Source organism: Diorhabda carinulata, chromosome 8 (genome assembly GCF_026250575.1).
Source record: "Diorhabda carinulata isolate Delta chromosome 8, icDioCari1.1, whole genome shotgun sequence".
NCBI classification, from domain to species: domain Eukaryota; kingdom Metazoa; phylum Arthropoda; class Insecta; order Coleoptera; family Chrysomelidae; genus Diorhabda; species Diorhabda carinulata.
The window spans coordinates 2137107-2157411 of NC_079467.1; the positions used below are offsets into that span (position 1 = coordinate 2137107).

The 20305-nt window shown below is 32.9% G+C and overlaps 1 protein-coding gene across 1 annotated transcript in view; it reads right to left on the reverse strand.

Moving 5' to 3' along the window:
• LOC130897478 (kin of IRRE-like protein 2) overlaps window positions 1-20019 on the reverse strand; it is a 557819-nt gene extending 537800 nt beyond the window's left edge. Inside the window, exon 1 of the mRNA XM_057806357.1 lies at window positions 19688-20019. Coding sequence (XP_057662340.1) covers window positions 19688-19739 — 52 coding nt within the window. The 5' untranslated portion in view covers window positions 19740-20019. The remainder of the gene's footprint in view (window positions 1-19687) is intronic.
• Between the last annotated feature and the right edge of the window lie 286 nt (window positions 20020-20305).

Here is a 20305-nt window from a genome sequence, read left to right on the forward strand (position 1 = left end):
CAGAAGTCGAAGTTTGCAGATAAAAGTCGCTACCAAATGCATTTCAACTTCACGACCTTTTGTAGTGATATATGTTTATAGTTATTCATGCTGTAGCAGCCTAAATTTCTTGGACGAAACGTTAGAGCTATTGCTGTGAGCTAAGACGAGGAGGAAAAACTTCTGTTGAAATTACTAATCAAAGTTTGATAAACTATATCTTTTTTTTACTATATTACTATAAAAATTACTCCAATAGTTTCAGGGTTCAGTCTCAATCTCAGCTATAAAACTGTCTTTATTGAATGGTTCCATTTTTTGAAACAAAGCAAGTATGAAAAGAGTAGAGGTTTATATATATATAGGATGTCCCACGACGAGTTAAAACAAACTGTATATGGCAAAATAACTTTGTTATTTTAAATAGAACACACTGTATATTAATACATTTTTGAAATCTCCGTAAAATTTTACTATTCTTTTGTTTGAAAACTTTTTTCGAAAAATGCATATTTTTTTATAAAAAATTTAACCGTTACAGACCCTTATAAATTATTTTTTTACGAGGATACCCTTAAAGATATGAAAATGATTTCTGTTCGGTTGCTTTAAGCGAAGTTAGACGCATTTGAATCTATTATTAAAAAATTTTCGTTTTATACAGGGTGTGTATAAAAAGTGTTCAAAGTTTAACTTCATAAATATCAAATTTCTTTATTTTTTTAAATAGAAACACTCGTTTTTTTCTATTTTAATGCATCCAGGGCTAAAAAAGACAAATTCATGTTTACTTTCCTATACCTAAACCTTACCGTTAATATTGAATGTTTTCTGTAAATTTTTAGAGATTCAGGTGTGGTCTTGATTGCATTTTGACCCGTTGATACAAGCACTAATACATAAAAAAAGTATTTTTATTCATCTTGTATAGGAAAGTAAACATCCGTTTGCCTTATTTCCTACCCCCGATTGCATTAAAATGGAAGAAACGAGTGTTTCTATTTAAAAAAAAAAATAAAGAAATTTGATATTTATGAAGTTAAACTTTGAACACTTTTTATATACAACCTGTATGAAACGAAAAAAATTTCAATATAGATTTGAATACTTCTGACCTTGCTAAAAGCAACCGATTAGAAATCATTTTCATATCTTCAAGGGTATCCTCGTAAAAAATAATTTATAAGGGTATGCAATGGTCAAATATTTTACGAATAACTCAAAAAGTATGCATTTTTTGAAAAAGTTCTTAGACAAAATTTTACTGAAATTTTACATGGATTTCAAAAATGTATTAATATACAGGGTGTTTTATTTAAAATAACAAAGTTACAGCCGACTTCCGGTATAAAAAGATCGTATCCGAAAACTCGAAAACATGTAGAAATTTTCATGATTTTACTTTAAGTATTTTGCCATATACAGATAGTTTTAACTCGTCGTAGGACACCCCGTATATATAAACCTCTATTTCAACTTGTTCTTTTCATACTTGCTTCGTTTACATAGTTCAAAAAATGGAACCGTTCTATAAAGAGAGTTTTATGTCCCACGGGAGAATGATATTCCTTACGTGGAACTTAAGCTTTTCAAAGACCTTTTCATTGAAGGCTCAGTTCTTATCTTTTTACACCTTCAGCTTATTTACGAACCATCTTCGTTTCTACCTGTTCATATTGTCTTGTTTCCAGTTTCTCACATCCATCGGCTTCTATTTTTTCAATTCACTATCCCATTATTTGTACCCCAGTTTAATCTATATTTTTATTTGTTCTTACATTATACACATCTTCATCTTTTTTAGTCCCATTATAGTCTACATAATATTTCTTTTTATTAGCAGCATCATTTGGACCTCTTTGTTTGTCTCTGCAGCATATAATATAAATAATGATGAATCTTATTGCTGTTCGAATATACTCCAAGTTTTGTTTTTATTTTCATATCTTTTCTCTTCAGCCTTTTTGTATTTGTACCAAGTGCTTTATTCGTTGCTTTATCTTGTTCTGTTCTATATATACCGTTAATTATTATTACAATAAAATACTTGAACTTTTTCACCACTTCAAAATCACATCTTCCAATTTTTACTACATCTCTTCTTCATCCTTCGGCTTTTACTTTTCACTACTGTTCTTAAGTCATCGATGGATATTTTTTAAGTTTTTTCTTGTAACGAGCAAGCTGCTATTACACTCGAGTAGCTGGAGTGATACCTGCAATGTGGTTATCTAGTGGATATTGGACTTGAGCTGTTCAAAGCTGTAATATTTAGAAAATACGTGCCTTTGCAGCTGATTCCATAGAATTGCATGTCATGGACTATTCTGGGCCTTGTAAAGGATTAGAAGCTGTTGCGGAGTATATACAGTGAGATGGCGGAGTAGATTATAGAATTTGAATTATTTGGAGAGTCGTTTTGGATTTACAACCATTCTGTACCTAAACATAGAATATATTTTGTGGAAAACTACATCTCATATTTCTGCTTCCAAATTACATAAACTCATTCCAAAAGAGGTTATTCTTTTAGGTGTAAGTACTGCTACTTCAAGATACTTAAGCCTTTCAGTGAAATAATTTGCTTACAAAATCCGCAGTTGTCATACTCTGACATGTTTAGCTTAGAATTGTAAATCCAGCGCTGTTAAATCTACTTAGGATTTTGTCCTCTAATAATGACGACAGTAGATGTGATAGAACTCGGTTTGCTGGTGGACCCTCACTTTAGTAACAGTGGAAGTGTTTCCATTTATTTCTATCGTTACTGTACGATATTGTAGCATCGCCTCGGTTAATTCTAGAATAGGGATTTGCACTTCTTTTACCGCCTTTTTAATGGATCGATGTGAAGTATTGTTAATAGCTTCTTGTGTATAGATGAAGGCTGTTATTGCAGTAACTTTGCTGTCAACATCCTTTTCTAACTAGGCAATATAGTGTACTTGTGGTGGACTTGCCTTTTTAATAAGCAAATTGTTTGGTGTGAAGTGGTTTTCTTGCGTGAGCCGTGCTTCTAATCTTATACTTCTGATCTCCATAATTTTTAAAGAAAAAGAGGTGGAGATCGGGTGACAAGAATTAGGTTTATCTTCTAGTCTTCTGTCCGTTTTTGGTGTAAACACTATTCTTGCATCTTGCCATCTTTTGGATATATCTTAGGTCAATAGACAAGTTGGGATTTTAGCTAATATCCCAGGACAATAGGCAGTTGGCTGATGTCGCGCCACGCATGCCTATTCTCCCGGAATATTAGCTAAATGCCGGATTATTCGTCGAAAAATGACCAAGCAATTGTCTATTCTCCTGGGACTGTAGATAAAATTCGGATAATAGAATATCTATTGAAAAACGCCAAATTGTTTAATAGTCAGAAAGGTAATCGCGGTATATGGGATAAAGGACAGTTAGACAAAGTAAAGTAAATTTTACTCGCTGGTCCTCCAGATAGAGAAGCTGGACCCAAAGCTTACAATACTTACTATCATGATGTGAAAAGCTATGAACTATTGCAAATCGAAAAAGAATGTCACGTAATCGTAAAAAGAAAGAAAAAAAAATTTAGAAGCTTATACTCAGACTGGTTAGGTTAGGTTAGGTTACGTTAGGTTAGGTAAGTTTAGGTTAGGTGAGGTTAGGTTAGGTTACGTTAGGTTAGGTTACACAATGTCACCAAGCCTCCACGTGTTGCAAAAAATGAATAAATAAGACTTCTTTTATACTATTTTTCTTATTCAGTAAACCAAATAGTCTGTTATTTGAATTTTAGCTGAAGTTCCAGTAGATTAGACAAACGCTTGGTCATTTTTCGACGAATAATCTATTGTCCGGCATTTAACTAATATTCCGGGAGAATAGGCATGCGTGGCGCGACATCAGCCAACTTTCTATTATCCTGGGATATCAGTTAGAATTCCAACTATTGACCTACGACAGTTATATAACCTAAAATCAGGTTCGCTGCAAAAAGATTATGAATATGTTTCTTAATTACAGTCTTTTTGAAGCATGGCTGGGAAAATGCCGTTTTTACTAAGTGATACATAGAGCTTGTAGCTCTACTTGATACTGTTTATTGAAAAGATTTTTTGTGTCAGAATTTTACTTTTCCCTTTGCTTCTTCTTCTTTCTTTCTTGTCAGCATTTTCATTGACTTTTAAGCCTGGAAAATTGAGTATTTCTAAACTTTCTTGCTCACTGTTGCCGTATTATTCGTTTGGCATCTGAAATAGTCCAATTCCTTTTGAATGGGCTTTGGCTAAGACTTTTTGAAGTAAAATACAACGTCGATTCCAAAGCTCCAGGTCTATTATCGACAAACAGATATTCGACTGTTCCAAATATATCTTTCAATTAGGATTTTTTGCAATCTTTCAAAATTTTTAACGTTCAAATCGTCTTTTGTTGTCGGTTTCAACGATCATTCTTCATAAAACGTCGAACTGCATCTTGCCTCAACGAACGGGGTGAAATTCGACAATTCGGAAAAATTAATTAAAAACCCCCTCTTCCAATTCTCGTTTCAATCAATCTTAAGTGTCATCTGAATTCCCTTAACGCCGCAGAAATTAGTACAAACGCGCTGAGAAAAAAAACGTATAAGAAACTTTCGGAGGAAGTTTGTGAAAGTTTTAATAATGAGTGACCCTATTATATGAACGGTATAAATCCTGAAATATGCCACGATTTGCATTAAAAGTTCTATCATTGTGGCGTAAAATATTAAATTGCAGCAGTAATTTCATATTTTAGATATTATACTTTCAAGTTTTTATCGATAAACTTTTTATTTTTTTCGTTAGCTGTAACCGTTGTTAGTCTATTCTATGTTAAACAGCTTCGAAAATTTGATATTTCTCAGCATCCACTTTGAAATAATTATCAAGAGAAGGGGTTCAGGTGGTTACTAGTTAGATTATGTTATATATAAATTAGAAGTGGTTGAATAAGCTTTTCATCACTAATAGTCTGAACCTTTGTAAACCTAGGGACCCAACGGAGGGTTTTGTCTTTTCAGTGCACGTGAAAAGTATGTTATTGACGTTATTGAAGTTCTAGAGGAAAAATTATTATTATTTGGACACTGCTCATATTGAATTAGATTCAGATAACATCGAAAATGGGTAGTTGAAGTTGTTTCCAGGCGGGTGGTTATTTCTTTCCAGCTATTTGCACACTTTTCTATCTTCTTAACTTATTCTTAAACATAAGATCTTTGTTTTATGCTATTAATGATGATCTCTAAATAAATAATGGATTTTTATGGAAAATAATTTTGACATTTCTACTCAATAACGATCTTTATTTAAATATAATTTGATATTAAGAACTTGCAATATATCAGTTGGATATCAAAACAAAATCTCTTCTAACCATACTAAAAAAAATTATTTTCACTCATATCAAAAAAAAAGAAGCAACTTTAAAATTATTAACACTTATATTGAGATTCACAAAATAGAATAATTATATTCTATTTTAATAATTTTGAAGATTTTTAAGTGAAACCATTTAAATAAATCAAGTCAATCAATATTCTACCCTGTATTAAGATATTCGTCGATAATTTCTGTTATTTCTTGTAATACAAATTAACGTTAATCTTGCTTCTTACATATGTTTGGATTATTTTGAATATTTCAAAATGAGATTAAAGTGCCAATAATAGGCTAGGAAATAACTTAGGGTCACTAACTCAAGACAAGAGACGTTTGAGGTTAAATTTTAACTGATACTAGTAGTGTAAATTCCATTTGTAACCCAAGTTGATGGACGTTTGGATCATCTTGTATAACATAGTTTAGTTAATATTAACAATTAAACGGAGTTTATCTCAGATTATTGATGTGTGAATAAGAACTAGGATTATAGATTGTTTGGGGAGTTGTTTTTACTTTTCAGCCAATCTACACGTATAAATAGAAGACGTTTTATGTAAGATTGTAAATATAACACGTAGTCTTTCCAAGTAGACTTTTCTCTGGAGATTTTATATCCCACTTTCCAAGGTGTTATGACTACTCCTTCGAGGTACATTGGCCTAAGATGAAATGGGCAAGACATTGGCAACCTAGATGCCCTGCTGTTTCTATGGCTTGCTTACAAAATCTCCAGTTCTATGCCTATCGTTTGTGCTATTTGACAAGACAGCGACCTGTCAGAAGACCGTCCGGTAGTTTAATATGGTTTTTGGACATGAAGAGAAGTTCTTTAGACTTTTTATCTGATATGGTCTTGAATTTAAGCCTGAAATGTAGTAAGAGTCCAGCCGGCTATTTATCCGTTCGTTAAGTTCGTTGTTTGATGTGACATCTCATGAGGCTAAAATAGAAGTGGATTCCAAAATATGTCGTTACCCGAGTTTTAATAAATTTGATCCTATTCAGTTGATCTTTATTACTGACTTTCCCATATTACCATTTGAGTTGTTTTATTCTTAAATTCAACCCGATGTAACCTTGAGCCAATTATATATCTAGATTGTAATAAGATATAGCTTTTACCCGCGGCTTTGCTCGCATCGAATCCATTAAATAAGCATCAGAAATCATTATAATAGAAAAGAACGAACTCTGTAGCTATATTAGAACCTGAGATATAGATCTTTGAATGTAGAAAAATTGCCAAAAACCTAGAAAAATCCACAACTCCACATTGAATGTCCGCGTCTAGCTCGTCTTCAACTCAACCGATTTAAGTGTACAAAAACTCAAAAGAAAGAAAAGAAAGAAGGTATTTCAGCGAGTGTTTTCAAACCAAAACGAACTCTGTAGCTATATTAGAACCCGAGATATAGATCTTTGAATGTAGAAAAATTGCCAAAAACCTAGAAAAATCCACAACTCCACATTGAATGTCCGCGTCTAGCTCGTCTTCAACTCAACCGATTTAAGTGTACAAAAACTCAAAAGAAAGAAGGTATTTCAGCGAGTGTTTTCAAACAAAAACGAACTCTGTAGCTATATTAGAACCCGAGATATAGATCTTTGAATGTAGAAAAATTGCCAAAAACCTACAAAAATCCATAACTCCACATTGAATGTCCGCGTCTAGCTCCTCTTCAACTCAACCGATTCAAGTGTACAAAAACTCAAAAGAAAGAAGGTATTTCAGCGAGTGTTTTTAAACCAAAACGAACTCTGTAGTTATATTAGAACCTGAGATATAGATCTTTGAATGTAGAAAAATTGCTAAAAACCTACAAAAATCCATAACTCCTCTCCAACTCAACCGATTTAAGTATTCAAAAACTCAAAAGAAAGAAGGTGTTTCAGCGAGTGTTCTTAAACCAAAACGATCTCTGTAGCTGTATTAGAACCTAAGATAGAGATCTTTGAATGTAGAAAAATTGCCAAAAACCTACAAAAATCCATAACTCCTCTCCAACTCAACCGATTTAAGTATTCAAAAACTCAAAAGAAAGAAGGTGTTTCAGCGAGTGTTCTTAAACCAAAACGATCTCTGTAGCTGTATTAGAACCTAAGATAGAGATCTTTGAATGTAGAAAAATTGCCAAAAACCTACAAAAATCCATAACTCCTCTCCAACTCAACCGATTTAAGTATTCAAAAACTCAAAAGAAAGAAGGTGTTTCAGCGAGTGTTCTTAAACCAAAACGATCTCTGTAGCTGTATTAGAACCTAAGATAGAGATCTTTGAATGTAGAAAAATTGCCAAAAACCTTCAAAAATCCATAACTCCTCTCCAACTCAACCGATTTAAGTATTCAAAAACTCAAAAGAAAGAAGGTGTTTCAGCGAGTGTTCTTAAACTAAAACAAAGTCTCTATCTTGAATAGAATCTGAGACATTGAGGATAGAACGTGTGTATGTGAAAAACTCCCATAAGTAATGTACAGGGGGAAATCGCATTTGAGTATAACTTGAGAATGGTGGGAATTAGATGAAATCCGATGGTTTTCTAATATATAAGATTATTCTGTTCAATCACTACGACTAAATCAGGATAATTTTCAGATATTATCTATATAAAAACAAACCACAGCAGTAAACAGTAAATTACAAGTCATATCATCTTATATATCGATACTTTACAACCAATTCAGATAAACTTTTCGACAAATTTTAAACTCTATATTCAAAACATGATTTCAACTTCTATCTGATATCATTCAAAGGGAATGGTCTAACATTTTAGTTCCCAATCTTCGGAAACGAGTATCGCTGACCCATTTCTTTCGAATCTCTATTAAACATTTCAGTCGTCAAGCATATAAGACATATTGCAAAATTGACACGTGTTATACATACAGTTTTGAAAAAATTCAAAATTACTAATTTTAGCTTCCTTTTTATAGCTATTTTAATCAATTTCTTTTATAACTGACCAAAAGTAATCATCTAACATGTTTTCATCTCAAAATCCTAGATGTAGGTTTTCAAAAACCTCTATATCTTGGTAAAAACGTTTCCCCTGTTCCTCATTCATACTTTCTAAGTTTTTAGTGAAAAAACTCAGATGCGAGTGCAGAAAATGAATCAATAATGACATATTAAGTCTCTTATAAAATTTTTTTAATAAATCGGTAACAATGTCCACCATTTTAAATCACTTCCCAGCAGATTTTTCATTAACATATAAAAGGCTTACAAACAGAGAATCTTTTATAATTTTACGGATTGATTCGTGGGCCAACGAATACACCCTCTTTCAGTTTTCCCTTTGCGTCACCGTTTTCATAAAGCGCCTTCAGAATATTTTTTTGCCGTATAAAAAAAATTAATTTTTGTGAAATAGTGTAATCAATTGAAATGTGGCGATAATTTTTTGCTGAACTGATTTCATCTCGATCAAACGCTTCACCACAAGTAATATATCAACAGTTCGTTGAGTATAATATTAGGCAGCCCGCATAAATTTCATTCGTATTTGCTATGTGATAGATCAGCTGGTTAACTAAAGGGCGTATATACATCTCGTAAAACGACGACCTTCCACCAAAGGGCACGTGATAAAGGTGTATTTACTAATGTATTGCTGTTTAAAGTTGTAATGTAATTCAAAATGATTTAGTGTTTCTCAAAAGAACAGTTTATTCAGGGAGGCTATAACTACGAGGGCCGTTTTATTTCCAACCTCCGATAGGCTATAAATAAAAGACAAGTATAAGATAATAATTTTATTATTAAAAGATTGGTACACCTACAGTTACTTTTCGATCGTAGAGATGAAGACATTTGTCATATCTTGTCTCGTGGACAAGCTTCTCTCTCTTCAAAGAAAATCGCCGCCAATGAATTCAAGTAGAGTAGAAAACAGACCTTGAAACTTCTGGTAATTCCCTAGACAAAGCAGTAATGGTGAATCTGCATTTTATTTAACCATTCTGTTAATTCCTCGAACCAGGTCATACAAAACGACAGATTCTAGAGTACAAAACAGACCTTGAAGCTTCTGGAAGCTCCATAAACAAAGCAGTAATTGTGAATCTGCATTTTCTTTAACCTTTTGTGCACAGCATAGACTTTTATTGAATTTCAAACCTACTAGGAAACTGAATCCAGTGATGCCCTGAGAGTTACTCAGGCTCTGAGAGCCTCCAAGGGCTAGGGATACCAAGGGGACTTGTAAGAGTCGGGCAGTTAAGAACGACCTCCAATTCTTATTATTAATAAAACTCTATCTGATTCCAATTGAATATATACTTCACCTTGAGAATTTCAAGAAAATATTACCGAAAATTAGGTTACAACAAATGACTTTACAATACGTATCAAGAAAAACGAAAAAATAGAGAAAGAGCTGGAGGAGGAAAATATAATGAAATATATAAAAGCACAAAGAACCAGCATTGAGAAGAAAACCAATTGAAATGATCAAAAGCATAATGCTTGTGGTCAAGGAGAAGAGGCAGGCTGAGAAAGGACTGGAGGGCAAAATGGCGGAACCGAAAGGAATGGAAAATAATAACAAAAACAGCGAAGATAAACGATAAACTATGAGGAAAACAAATAAAGAAAGCTATGAGTAATCCACCTTAAAAAAGGATTTTAAAGCGCTAAAAGCGATAGCCATAATCCAAAGGATTGAAAGGCTTGATGATGATGATGATGAACTTTCACTGCAACTACAACCTACGAGTGTTTTATGAAAAGTTTGATTAGATATAGTACCAATAAAAGTGAGGTTATAATATATTGTTCCGAGGATCAATGGGTCAATACTGAGACTACCTTTTGCTAAGAAAATATTTTTTATTGATTATAATCTACTGAAACATTCTTTTCATTTTAATCTTTAATCGAAATTTCTAATGTAACTTTTATATATAAATTATTGTTCTTCTGCTTGGTAATTATATCTACTCACTAGTGATTTCGTTTAGCTACAAGTGGTTGTTATAACCCTAGACTTTTCACATCGGACGATTCGCTGAGTTCATTATCTGGATTAAGCTCATTGTACAGTTTTCAAGTTCATTTATACGATCTCACTTTATCACCTTGTTCTTTCGAATCACGATTAGCGCTGTTTCTAAAAAATCAATCGAATTGAATCATTCCCCTGTTTTGTTTAAATAAAATAACAAACTTCATGTCAGTCAAATTTATGAGTGAGGCAAACGTAACGTTAGATATATAAATTAAAATATTAATTACATTGCGAAAATTAATTTTATTAATTTCAATCAATTTAATCGGATCATTTATTCAAATTTTTGTGATGGGATGTGATTGTTATATTTCTATAGAATAATTTTTAACTAAACGAAAATATTGACATTCATATCTAGAAATATTTTTATCGCTGAATAATTTTTATGCTAATAATATAAATTGAGACAAACTATGTCATTTTTTAAAATTTCTCGTAACTATATAAAAATCAATTACGGCTTCCATCTGAAATTCTTTCCATCCCAACAAGATGTCCTCAGAGTGGTTAAACATAAATTTTTTCAATATTTGCTCACATTTTTCAATTCTACATGAAAAAAGGTAAACTTTTAATGCAATTCTATGTATTTAGGTTTCTGCCTTTCTTGAGATATTTCATATTTTACGGAAATGAAGTGTTGGCGTAGAAGCTTGATTCCATTTGATTTGGACAAGTGAACATTACTATGGAACATTGATTTATCAGTTGTGATATGTTCTGTTTCATTATTTCATAATAGAGTGTTCAAATGTTGTAGATCACTTTGGCCAAATACAAATACTTTATGACTTCTAATGGAACACCTCAAGTTTCCAGATATGCAATCGTGAAGTAGAAATACTTGGTCAAAAAATGAAATCGAATCGCGAACATTCTCGTGCGATTATTTTCTATGACTTTTTTTCGTTTCGCTGGTTATCCGGATTCAATCGTAGTCGCACGAATTTCGTGAAGATCCTCCGAAATTGACGGCGTGCCAGGAAACATCGATCGATATAGGTCTTTTGACACGAGCCAAATCCTCCAGAAGTTGTTGCGCTTCAAATCAAATTGTCGCCTGTCTTTTCTAAATAACTGGACAATAGAGCAAAGTAAAACCAACAAATCTTAATGGTACACCAGCGTTTATTTGCCAGAAGTGTTCGAAAAAATCAGGGAAACATATCGCAGAAGACTAATCATTCTCCATGAAGACAACGCGAGCTCTCGCGCAATCAAAAACAGTTTGAACAGTTAAAACATCGAATTGATTGGTCATCCGCCGTACAGTTCTTTTTTGGCAGCCAATGATTTCTTCTTATTCCCGCAGATCAAAAATAAACGTTTTTCTACACCTGAAGAAGCGGTTGATGGATTCAAATCACATGTTTTGGAGGTACCTCAATCGAAATGGAAGAAATGCTTCGACAATTGGTTCAAACGCATCCAAAATTGTTTTAAAATTAATTGAGAAAACGTGAATTTTTTTCAATTTAACTCCCCCACAATTTTGGAGAATTTTATTATGCCAAAAAGAATATCTTAACCAAGTCTGGGATATTTAAGAGCGATAAATTAAAACCGTGAATTTTTTCAATTCAACTCCTTCGCAACCCCCCTTTCCTATCTGACACCTACTTGACTAAATAAATATTTCTACCAATCGGTCGTATGGTTCCGGAGATATCGTGGTTAGTACAAAAATGAAATGAAACACCCAAGTGAACTAACTTTAATATATTTTCCGAGCTTCCGAATACTTATCGTCTGAGAAATAAATAATTGATATTTGTGGTGGCTTTAACTTTTTAAAAATTTTAAATTCATAGGATTCAAAATTCAATATTCAAAGTGACGTTGATAGAAATATTTCTATCCGGTTGAAACGCGTTGGAATTTCAAAAATTCTCGACGTTTCGGCTCCCACTACGGAGCCATTATCAAAAGAAGAGTGGGGATAGGTTGATTATTCGTTCATTGGCAAGAAATGATCCGATTCCGTGGTGTCAATCTTCCTACTCCACGCAACGAATCATCCTTTTTTCCTGGTTGATTCCAAGGCCTCAATCTGCCTACTCCTTGGAACTTTATCCAGGAAACACTAACACACACTTACTGCTGATCAAGCTAGCTCAAGACCAGCAGTAAGTGTGTTAGTGACAACAGTGTTCTTGATGGTAAGCATATTATTTTAAGTTTCTATTTTAATCATTTTATCGTTTTATATTTTTTTGCTTCAGCTTCTCATTTCGTCGGTAAAGTTCCAAGGAGTAGGCAGATTGAGGCCTTGGAATCAACCAGGAAAGGATGGGATGATTCGTTGCGTGGAGTAGGGAGATTCTCTAGATAATGGCTCCAAAGTGGAAGCAGAAACATCGAAGCTTTATAGAAAAACTAGTATTTGCCAGCTTTTTGACTTTGACCATATATCTGAACAGGCCTAAAAGAACTAATATCTAATTAGTGAAAAATTAAATATATGATCCCGAAACCTTCACCTGGGGAAAGAAAGTGAATGTATAATCGACAAAATTTGTAAATGAGCAAATATATGTTCGCTAGTCTTGAGTTGAATTACTCTATGTAGGTAGAATACCAATTTTGCCTCGTATAATTACAGGAACCACGCTCAGCTGATAGGGGCCCGTAGTCGGGTCTGTGAAATACCTTCGTAGCGTTTAGCTCGTGTCGTGGTAAATGTGGTATAAGTCATTTCAAAGTCTCGAATCGTGCTATTACTAACAATTTATAACAGAACCGACTTCATTGCTACAGACCGTGAAGTTAAAATTATAGATACCTAAAAGAGACTAATAAAAAAAGAATAGATATATTTTGATTTCAATATAAAGGATGTTTCAGAAAAAAAGTTGCCTCGTCTCTAGGATAGCTAGAAAAGTGATAATTTGAACACAATTCATCACTGTAATGTAATGTATTGATCTGCACAGAAGTGGAAAATCTTTTTTTTACTGAGGCTGTGAGAATGATAGTTCTAATGGAGAGATTAGGATTATAGAGGCTGAAGAAGGAGGTTCATAGGGGTTCCCATTATTTCTTATATAAACTTTTTTCTAAGTTTACCAAGGGAAACTATCGTTTATTAAAAGTTATGACGATAAGTCAATAATCAAATTGTTGAACTTCAACGTCCTTTATCTTGATCACGGTTAATGTAACGAAAATTTTTTACTAAGCAAACCTAAATATTTATCAGTTTTCAACCTACCTTAAAGACGGTATTAACTTTTTTTAAAAATCCTGTATGACAAAAAGGCGATGCCGTTTGTTAGTCACATCCACGTTTTTTTTTTACAATCTGATTACAAAAACAATTCTAACAAAGAAAGTTTTCGAAACAAACTGTAATAATTTAAATATTCGATTGCGTAGAAACAAAGGAGTACAACACAGATAGTATTGAAAAGTCGCCATGTCTCTGCTGGAATAAATTGAAGTTGAAGTTGAACTCTTTTATAAAAAGATTCCTCAAATTTTCCCGAGCAAGAGATTATTTTCTAAGATACCATCAAAATACTGAGACCTCATTTGGTGAAAACAGCAGACTCCAATTTACTTGTATTATATGGAAAATGCAAAGCTATTATGAAAATACTGATTAAGATTGAGCAACCTCTTCAGTTTATATGCATTATTTTTAGATAGTTAAATAATAATACATGAAGAAGTCACAAACAATTGGGAAAAGTTCGATGTTAAGCACTTGAAAGTCATGTTGAAGTCATACATGAAATTGTATTTTAATTCTACAAGTCTTTTATCTATTACGTAATCCCAATATTTTGAAAGGGCACAACAAAAATCACATAATGGAGACCGAGCAATAAAAGATTGCCTGGTAGACCAAAAAATAGATGGGAAGATCAGATTGTGCAAGATTTGGGAAATCTTGGAGTACGTGACTGGAACAAACAGATGCAGGACAGAGACAAATGGAGAACAATAGTCGAGGCTGCAAAAATATGTGATAAGCTGTAATTATTTAGGGTAAAATGTGGGCTGACCACCCACAAAAATACAGGGTCAAAAAAGCTCAATTTTGAGCGGCTACAATTCTCAATAGAATGTATATATGTTTATATATTTTGAAAGTGAGGTTAGGTCATCGTCAATTGTGAAAGTTTGGCCATTTAAAGAATTCTGCAAACTGCAAATCGATGAAAGTCATGACTTGTGATACTTCGTATTTTTTTTAGCAGACTCTATTTTTTTTGTGTTGTAAGGAAAATGCAAACCTATTATGAAAATACTGATTAAGATTGAGTAACCTCTTCAGTTTATATGCATAATTCTAATGTTAGACAATAATACATCAAGCAAGGACGATAATGACAAAGAATTGGAAAAAGTTCGATGCTAAACACTTGAAAGTCATACATGAAATTGTATTTTAATTATAAAAGTCTTTTATCTATTATGTAATCCCAATATTTTGAAAATGAGGTTAGGTCATCGACAATTGTGAAAGTTTGGCCATTTAAAGAATTCTGCAAACTGCAAATCGATGAAAGTCATGACTTGTGGTACTTCATATTTTTTTATTCGACTCATAACTTCTTTCAACATATGTACATATGTCATCGATAATTACTGAAACTGCTTCTGGTTGTGCAGCATCATCCAGTGTGGGTAGTATTCTGTTATACTCGTATACTTTATATATGACTAATAGCAGGCTTAATGGTCTTTAGTTCTTAATGCCTTCTTTGCTACCTTTGAGCATTAGAATTATGTTGACGCATCCCAGTCTTTTAGTATTCGTTTATATAGTAAGCAGCTAGGACTTTCCACATGTTTTTACTCGCCTCATTTCCATTTTTCATTTTTTTAACGCCTTCCCTACTTCTTGCACGAGAATTTCTGGGACGTTACCTTCTGGTAAACGAGATGTTTCATATGCAAGGGTTTGTGAAGCCCTGTACAAATTGCTATAGAATTTGGTTCCTACTTGTATGGTTTCCTATAATAAGGCATTCTTATAACTTTTTCGGTTTTCTTTCGCAGTTTTTCGTTGTAGTTTGACTCCTTCTTGGAGTTTTTTGTGTTGTTTAAATTGTTTAGAACCACCTAATTCTTTAACGTACATAAAAACGGATTCCATGAGCTATTTTGTTTTTTCTTCTTGACCTTGGATCCTACCATCTATTAGTTGTTCGTTTTTACTGGAGTTCTCTAATAGTTTCGTATTATCAACTCCAGCTGCCACCATTTTCCTGACTAGTTTCAGTCGTTCCATAGAAAAGTTTTGTTCTGATTAGTCTGTGGTGACTACTTGTCCGAAATTTGTTTAGAACGCTTACATACCTGATTGCATCTATTCTGTTGGTGAGATCGAAGATTATTTCATTTTCAATTCTTTCATTAGGTCATTGTCACGTCCATTTTCTACTAGGATTTTTCTTGAAATATGTTTCTCTCCTGTTCGAGCTGGTCAGAACTGACCAATATCAGACTTATGTAAAATATTGACAGATTACATCAGAAACCGAACCGCTTTCGTATATAAAAACCATTATATACAATAGATTTATTCACTTCGAATATTACACATTTTTTATTTGTTACCCACCAGAAATTGAGTAATGAACCAAGAGAAAGATACAATGGAATGGGAAAGGGAAACTTAAAACTTCATTCAGCTTTGAATAAAAATCGTGAGACCCCACAGTTCCTTGAATCCTCCGGTAAAATTACATTTCAGTTCCAATGTAGTTCTTTCAAAATCTTCAGTAGGAAGATGAGGGTAACGAGGAAAACGTCTTAAATGTTTTGAGCTTCCTGAATAAAACGCTTCGTGACAACTTTCCCGGAGATACCGCCAGGCGGTATATCAGGTGAATGGCTTTGTTATTTTGATAAATCATTTGATATGTTATGTGAATTAGTGATACAGTTTAATGTGAATTTAGGTTGAGAATTGAGGGTAGAAAAAACGACGAAAACAGAATGTGTATGAATCCTTTGAGCTCAATTTAACTTGAAACTAATTCACTGAACTAATATATTTATTCCGAGCTTTCACAGTAGGTGGAAATAAATTTTTTATTTTATTTTATCCTGTTAATATTTATATTAACATACGTTTCAATTAAAAGCAGATGCTTTTTGAAATACTAATGTAATTTAATTTAGCTTCCGTAATCGTATAGGTATCTAAAAGTTTTAAACTCGTTTAAAATACACTGGAGTATTAAGCATAATCTGAAGTTACATGTTGGTATGTTCAAAATGTAATATTCCGGTAACCGTGAAGCATAATTTTTAATTCCGGAAAGTTTCCCTTCTTTTGGCTTTAATGGAATAAAAGCTGGTTTTTCGCAATATCAAGCTTTTCAATATGTACCTACAAAAAGTTTACTTTATGAATCACTTAAGAGAAAACGATGTTTTGATTAGTATTTTTGACAATAGAAAGGGCTATTCGGAAACTATGATCGGGTTAACAAAATCATGTTCTGAATGTGAACAAAGATTTGTGAACAAAACTTTTACCCTGCATCTAGTCCCAAACAAGGTACTAAAAAGTCTGTTCAACTGCTATTATGTTTTCATAATCTCAAATATCTGGTATCGAAGGCTTGAAGGTAGACACCTGAATGAAATTGGAACCTCAAAAACATTCCGAACAACGAAACTCGAAACTGTAAATTATAGAAAAAAAACTCATCCCAATCTTGCAATTACTTCATCTCACCGTATAAATAAATTTCACATATTTTGTTAATATTCAAAAAAATTAAGTCAAATAGCAAATAAATATAACAGATAATGTTTTATCTGGAAAAAATAAAGATGTAGTTGATGTAATTAACACCATAATAGTTTGTTCTCACAGCAATGCAGGAAGTATACATCTGGTTTCGAATATATTTTTAGTCCAGACACACATGGGGTTAAACTACCATTTATTTTTGTTTTAACTGAATCTTTCACCAATTACTCTATACAGTGTGGTTGGAAAATAAAGTAAATTCCAAAAACTCCTTGAAATATAAATATCAAAATCGTTCGTATAGTTTTTAGTTGTTGTATATGACGCAAACTATAGGGTAGGCAAAACCTTTTGACTGGTAGTGTATACCATATATACCACTACGTCAAAATAATCAAACGATGAGTAATTCCACCACTCGGAGAGCGATCGAAAGCTCTAGTAGAAAACTAATACTTCTGCAAGTTCTAATGTGACTTTGTACATAAAAAATCGATTTTTAATTGAACAAATAAATATTTAGACCTTCCTAGAAATTATTCTAAAGAAACAATGTAAATAAACCGCCTGCTATGATAAAAACTTATATAAAAAAACAAACATTTTATAATGCCACTAAATCCAAGCAGGGCCGGCTCCGGGGCGAAGACGCGTTTAACAGATTTATTAATTGAAAATAAACAACATAAATAGTAAGTTCTTATATAATCCACTCAAATTAAAGTTTTCAAACAATTAAATTAAACACAGTGAATAGATAAATAAAAAAAAACTAGAAATCCGTAGGCAACTAGTTCAGGAATAACAGCTTATGTAAGCATTTGGATAATATTCGACTCCTAACTTTTGTTAATATGACGCAGGCTTTCGAGTTTAATCTCTGTGCTGGAACCGAAGAAGTTGGTAACTTACACGGCAACTGTATGAGTTGGGATAAGCTCCCTCATAGCTTCTCCAGGATTCTATTAGAGGTGCAACTATATACAAGATAATTCAAATGTCTGATCGTGACTTTGACGGTTCCTCATAGTTCCCAACAGCAGCTGTGGTTTTCCCAAATATCATAATTATCAACATCTTCAGCAGCATTTATTGACAGTTGGCAATGCTCAGGTTCTCGGTTTTCTTCAATGTATTGTCCAATGTAGCTTATAAATCTTGCATCTCCATCTTCAAGGTGTAATTTTTTAGAACGAGTATCTAAAAATGTTGCAATATTTTCCTTATTTATTATTGAATTCTTTAATTGAAAAGCCAAAAACTGTTTCAGGAACCTTATAATGTGAATAGCTTTGCTCGCGACGACATATTTTTCACTGCACATCTCCTCACTTAATTTTTCAAACGGTTTACAACAAAATTCCGCCCATCGTTCGACTCATAGCTATAAACCTTACAAGCATAGGCAATTGTGAATTCCAAAATTTCTGGATTGGTCTGCACCAAATACGCTCTAATGGAGCAATTTACAAAATTTATCAATGAATATTCATATGAGTGAATTTTGCACAAGTTTTATGTCTGAGATATGTAAAGAACTGGTTTTGCTCTACCAATTGCTAATTCAATGGCCTTTACTATATTTGTATCAATGTCGATAGTAGCTACCACAATTTTATCATCGGGTATTTTCTATTTTTCACATATATTTTTAATGGTGGTTGACAAATATTCGGCGGTGTGACTCTCCGAAAGCAGCTACATTTGAAATTGTTGATACTATGAATAGTTTCTCCCACATGGATCTTCATTTGTACATCATTCAATTCGTTAATTGTTACATATATATTGGTAATGGTATGAATTGTAATTTTTTATTATAATTCCTCGTCTTTTCAATTAACGATACGAGTTGTCGTTTTGCGACATGGGATATTATATAATGATGCAAGTAATTTGATAACTTTCCTAAACTCTTCGATCACGCTGAACGTTATTTGTTTTTTTGAACCTCTTGATCCTAAATAGCCGATCCGGGTTATCACGCATACACACGTTCGGTTTTATCTATCATCTGAGTTTAATACCATAAGCTTAAAAACCTGAAACAATCTACCAAGAGCCCTTTGGCCGAATTTGCTACAGACCCCGCGCTAGCTTAATCTGGTATTGCCAATTCAAATAGCCAATTTCTAATGAGTGAACAATTCTATAAATCTTATCTCAGTTTTAAGCAATCCCTTATATTTAATAATAAGTCTTTCTTCACATATTATCAAACAACATGTGGAATAAATTCAATTTCAGCGTTTTTATGTACTATGGGAAAAAACAGGACGATATTTATTCTTGATTTGACAATATATAGTATGAAAATATCATCATCCTCCAGTACCGCTTCTGAATTATAAGCATCTCCTCGAAAATTTTTAATAAGGAAGGGGGTCGTGTTGAAAAGGGATTTCATTTCCCTTTTCAGCAATACGAAGAAAACTAATTTTTAAAATGTAAAATTTTGATTGATTTGATTGACTGGTTGACAATAACCGAGACGATTTTGGAATTCTCGTACATTTTGCACGACCTGGGGGTTATTTTGCTCATTTTTTCCGTCATCTTGTAAATCAGGAATAAACTTTAGATTTTAAATGAACTGACCTTTGATAATAGCGATGATGGATAATCCCAAGAAAATTCCACGAATAGCCATAATTTAAACAATCGATTGTACAAAAATCTAAGGAAACAACAATTTTTCAACACATTCCATCACAAAATCACGCACAAAAGAAAACAAGCAGTTCTTCATTTAAACTTTAAAAAAATTTCGCTCCACAAATCACTTTGATCGAGTCTTACAACCGTCAAATTTTTCCCTCTACCAGTATTGAGACGTTTAAAGAAGTTTCAAGAACTTTACGTGATCGCGAAGTTATTCGAAAATCGGGGATAAATCTACCCTCTCTTCGTGAATGCTAACGCGCAACTAAATTCTCCGAAAACAGTTCGCGAGTAGGATAACGCCGCAAGTCTTCAATTGTTTAAGTTATTCGGCTTGCGTCGTCGAATTGATGCATGTTTACGTTCAGTGAAACCACCCGGTTAGGATTTTTATCAAATAACAGTATGTTCATGCTCTAATGATCTCAAATTTGTTTAGTTGAAATATCATTTCAAATTAAAAGGATATGCGCAAAAAGTGGCAACTTTAGACACGATTCCTTTGTATAGAATGGATATCTAAAATAACTCGACGGAACTTACCTTAATATACAG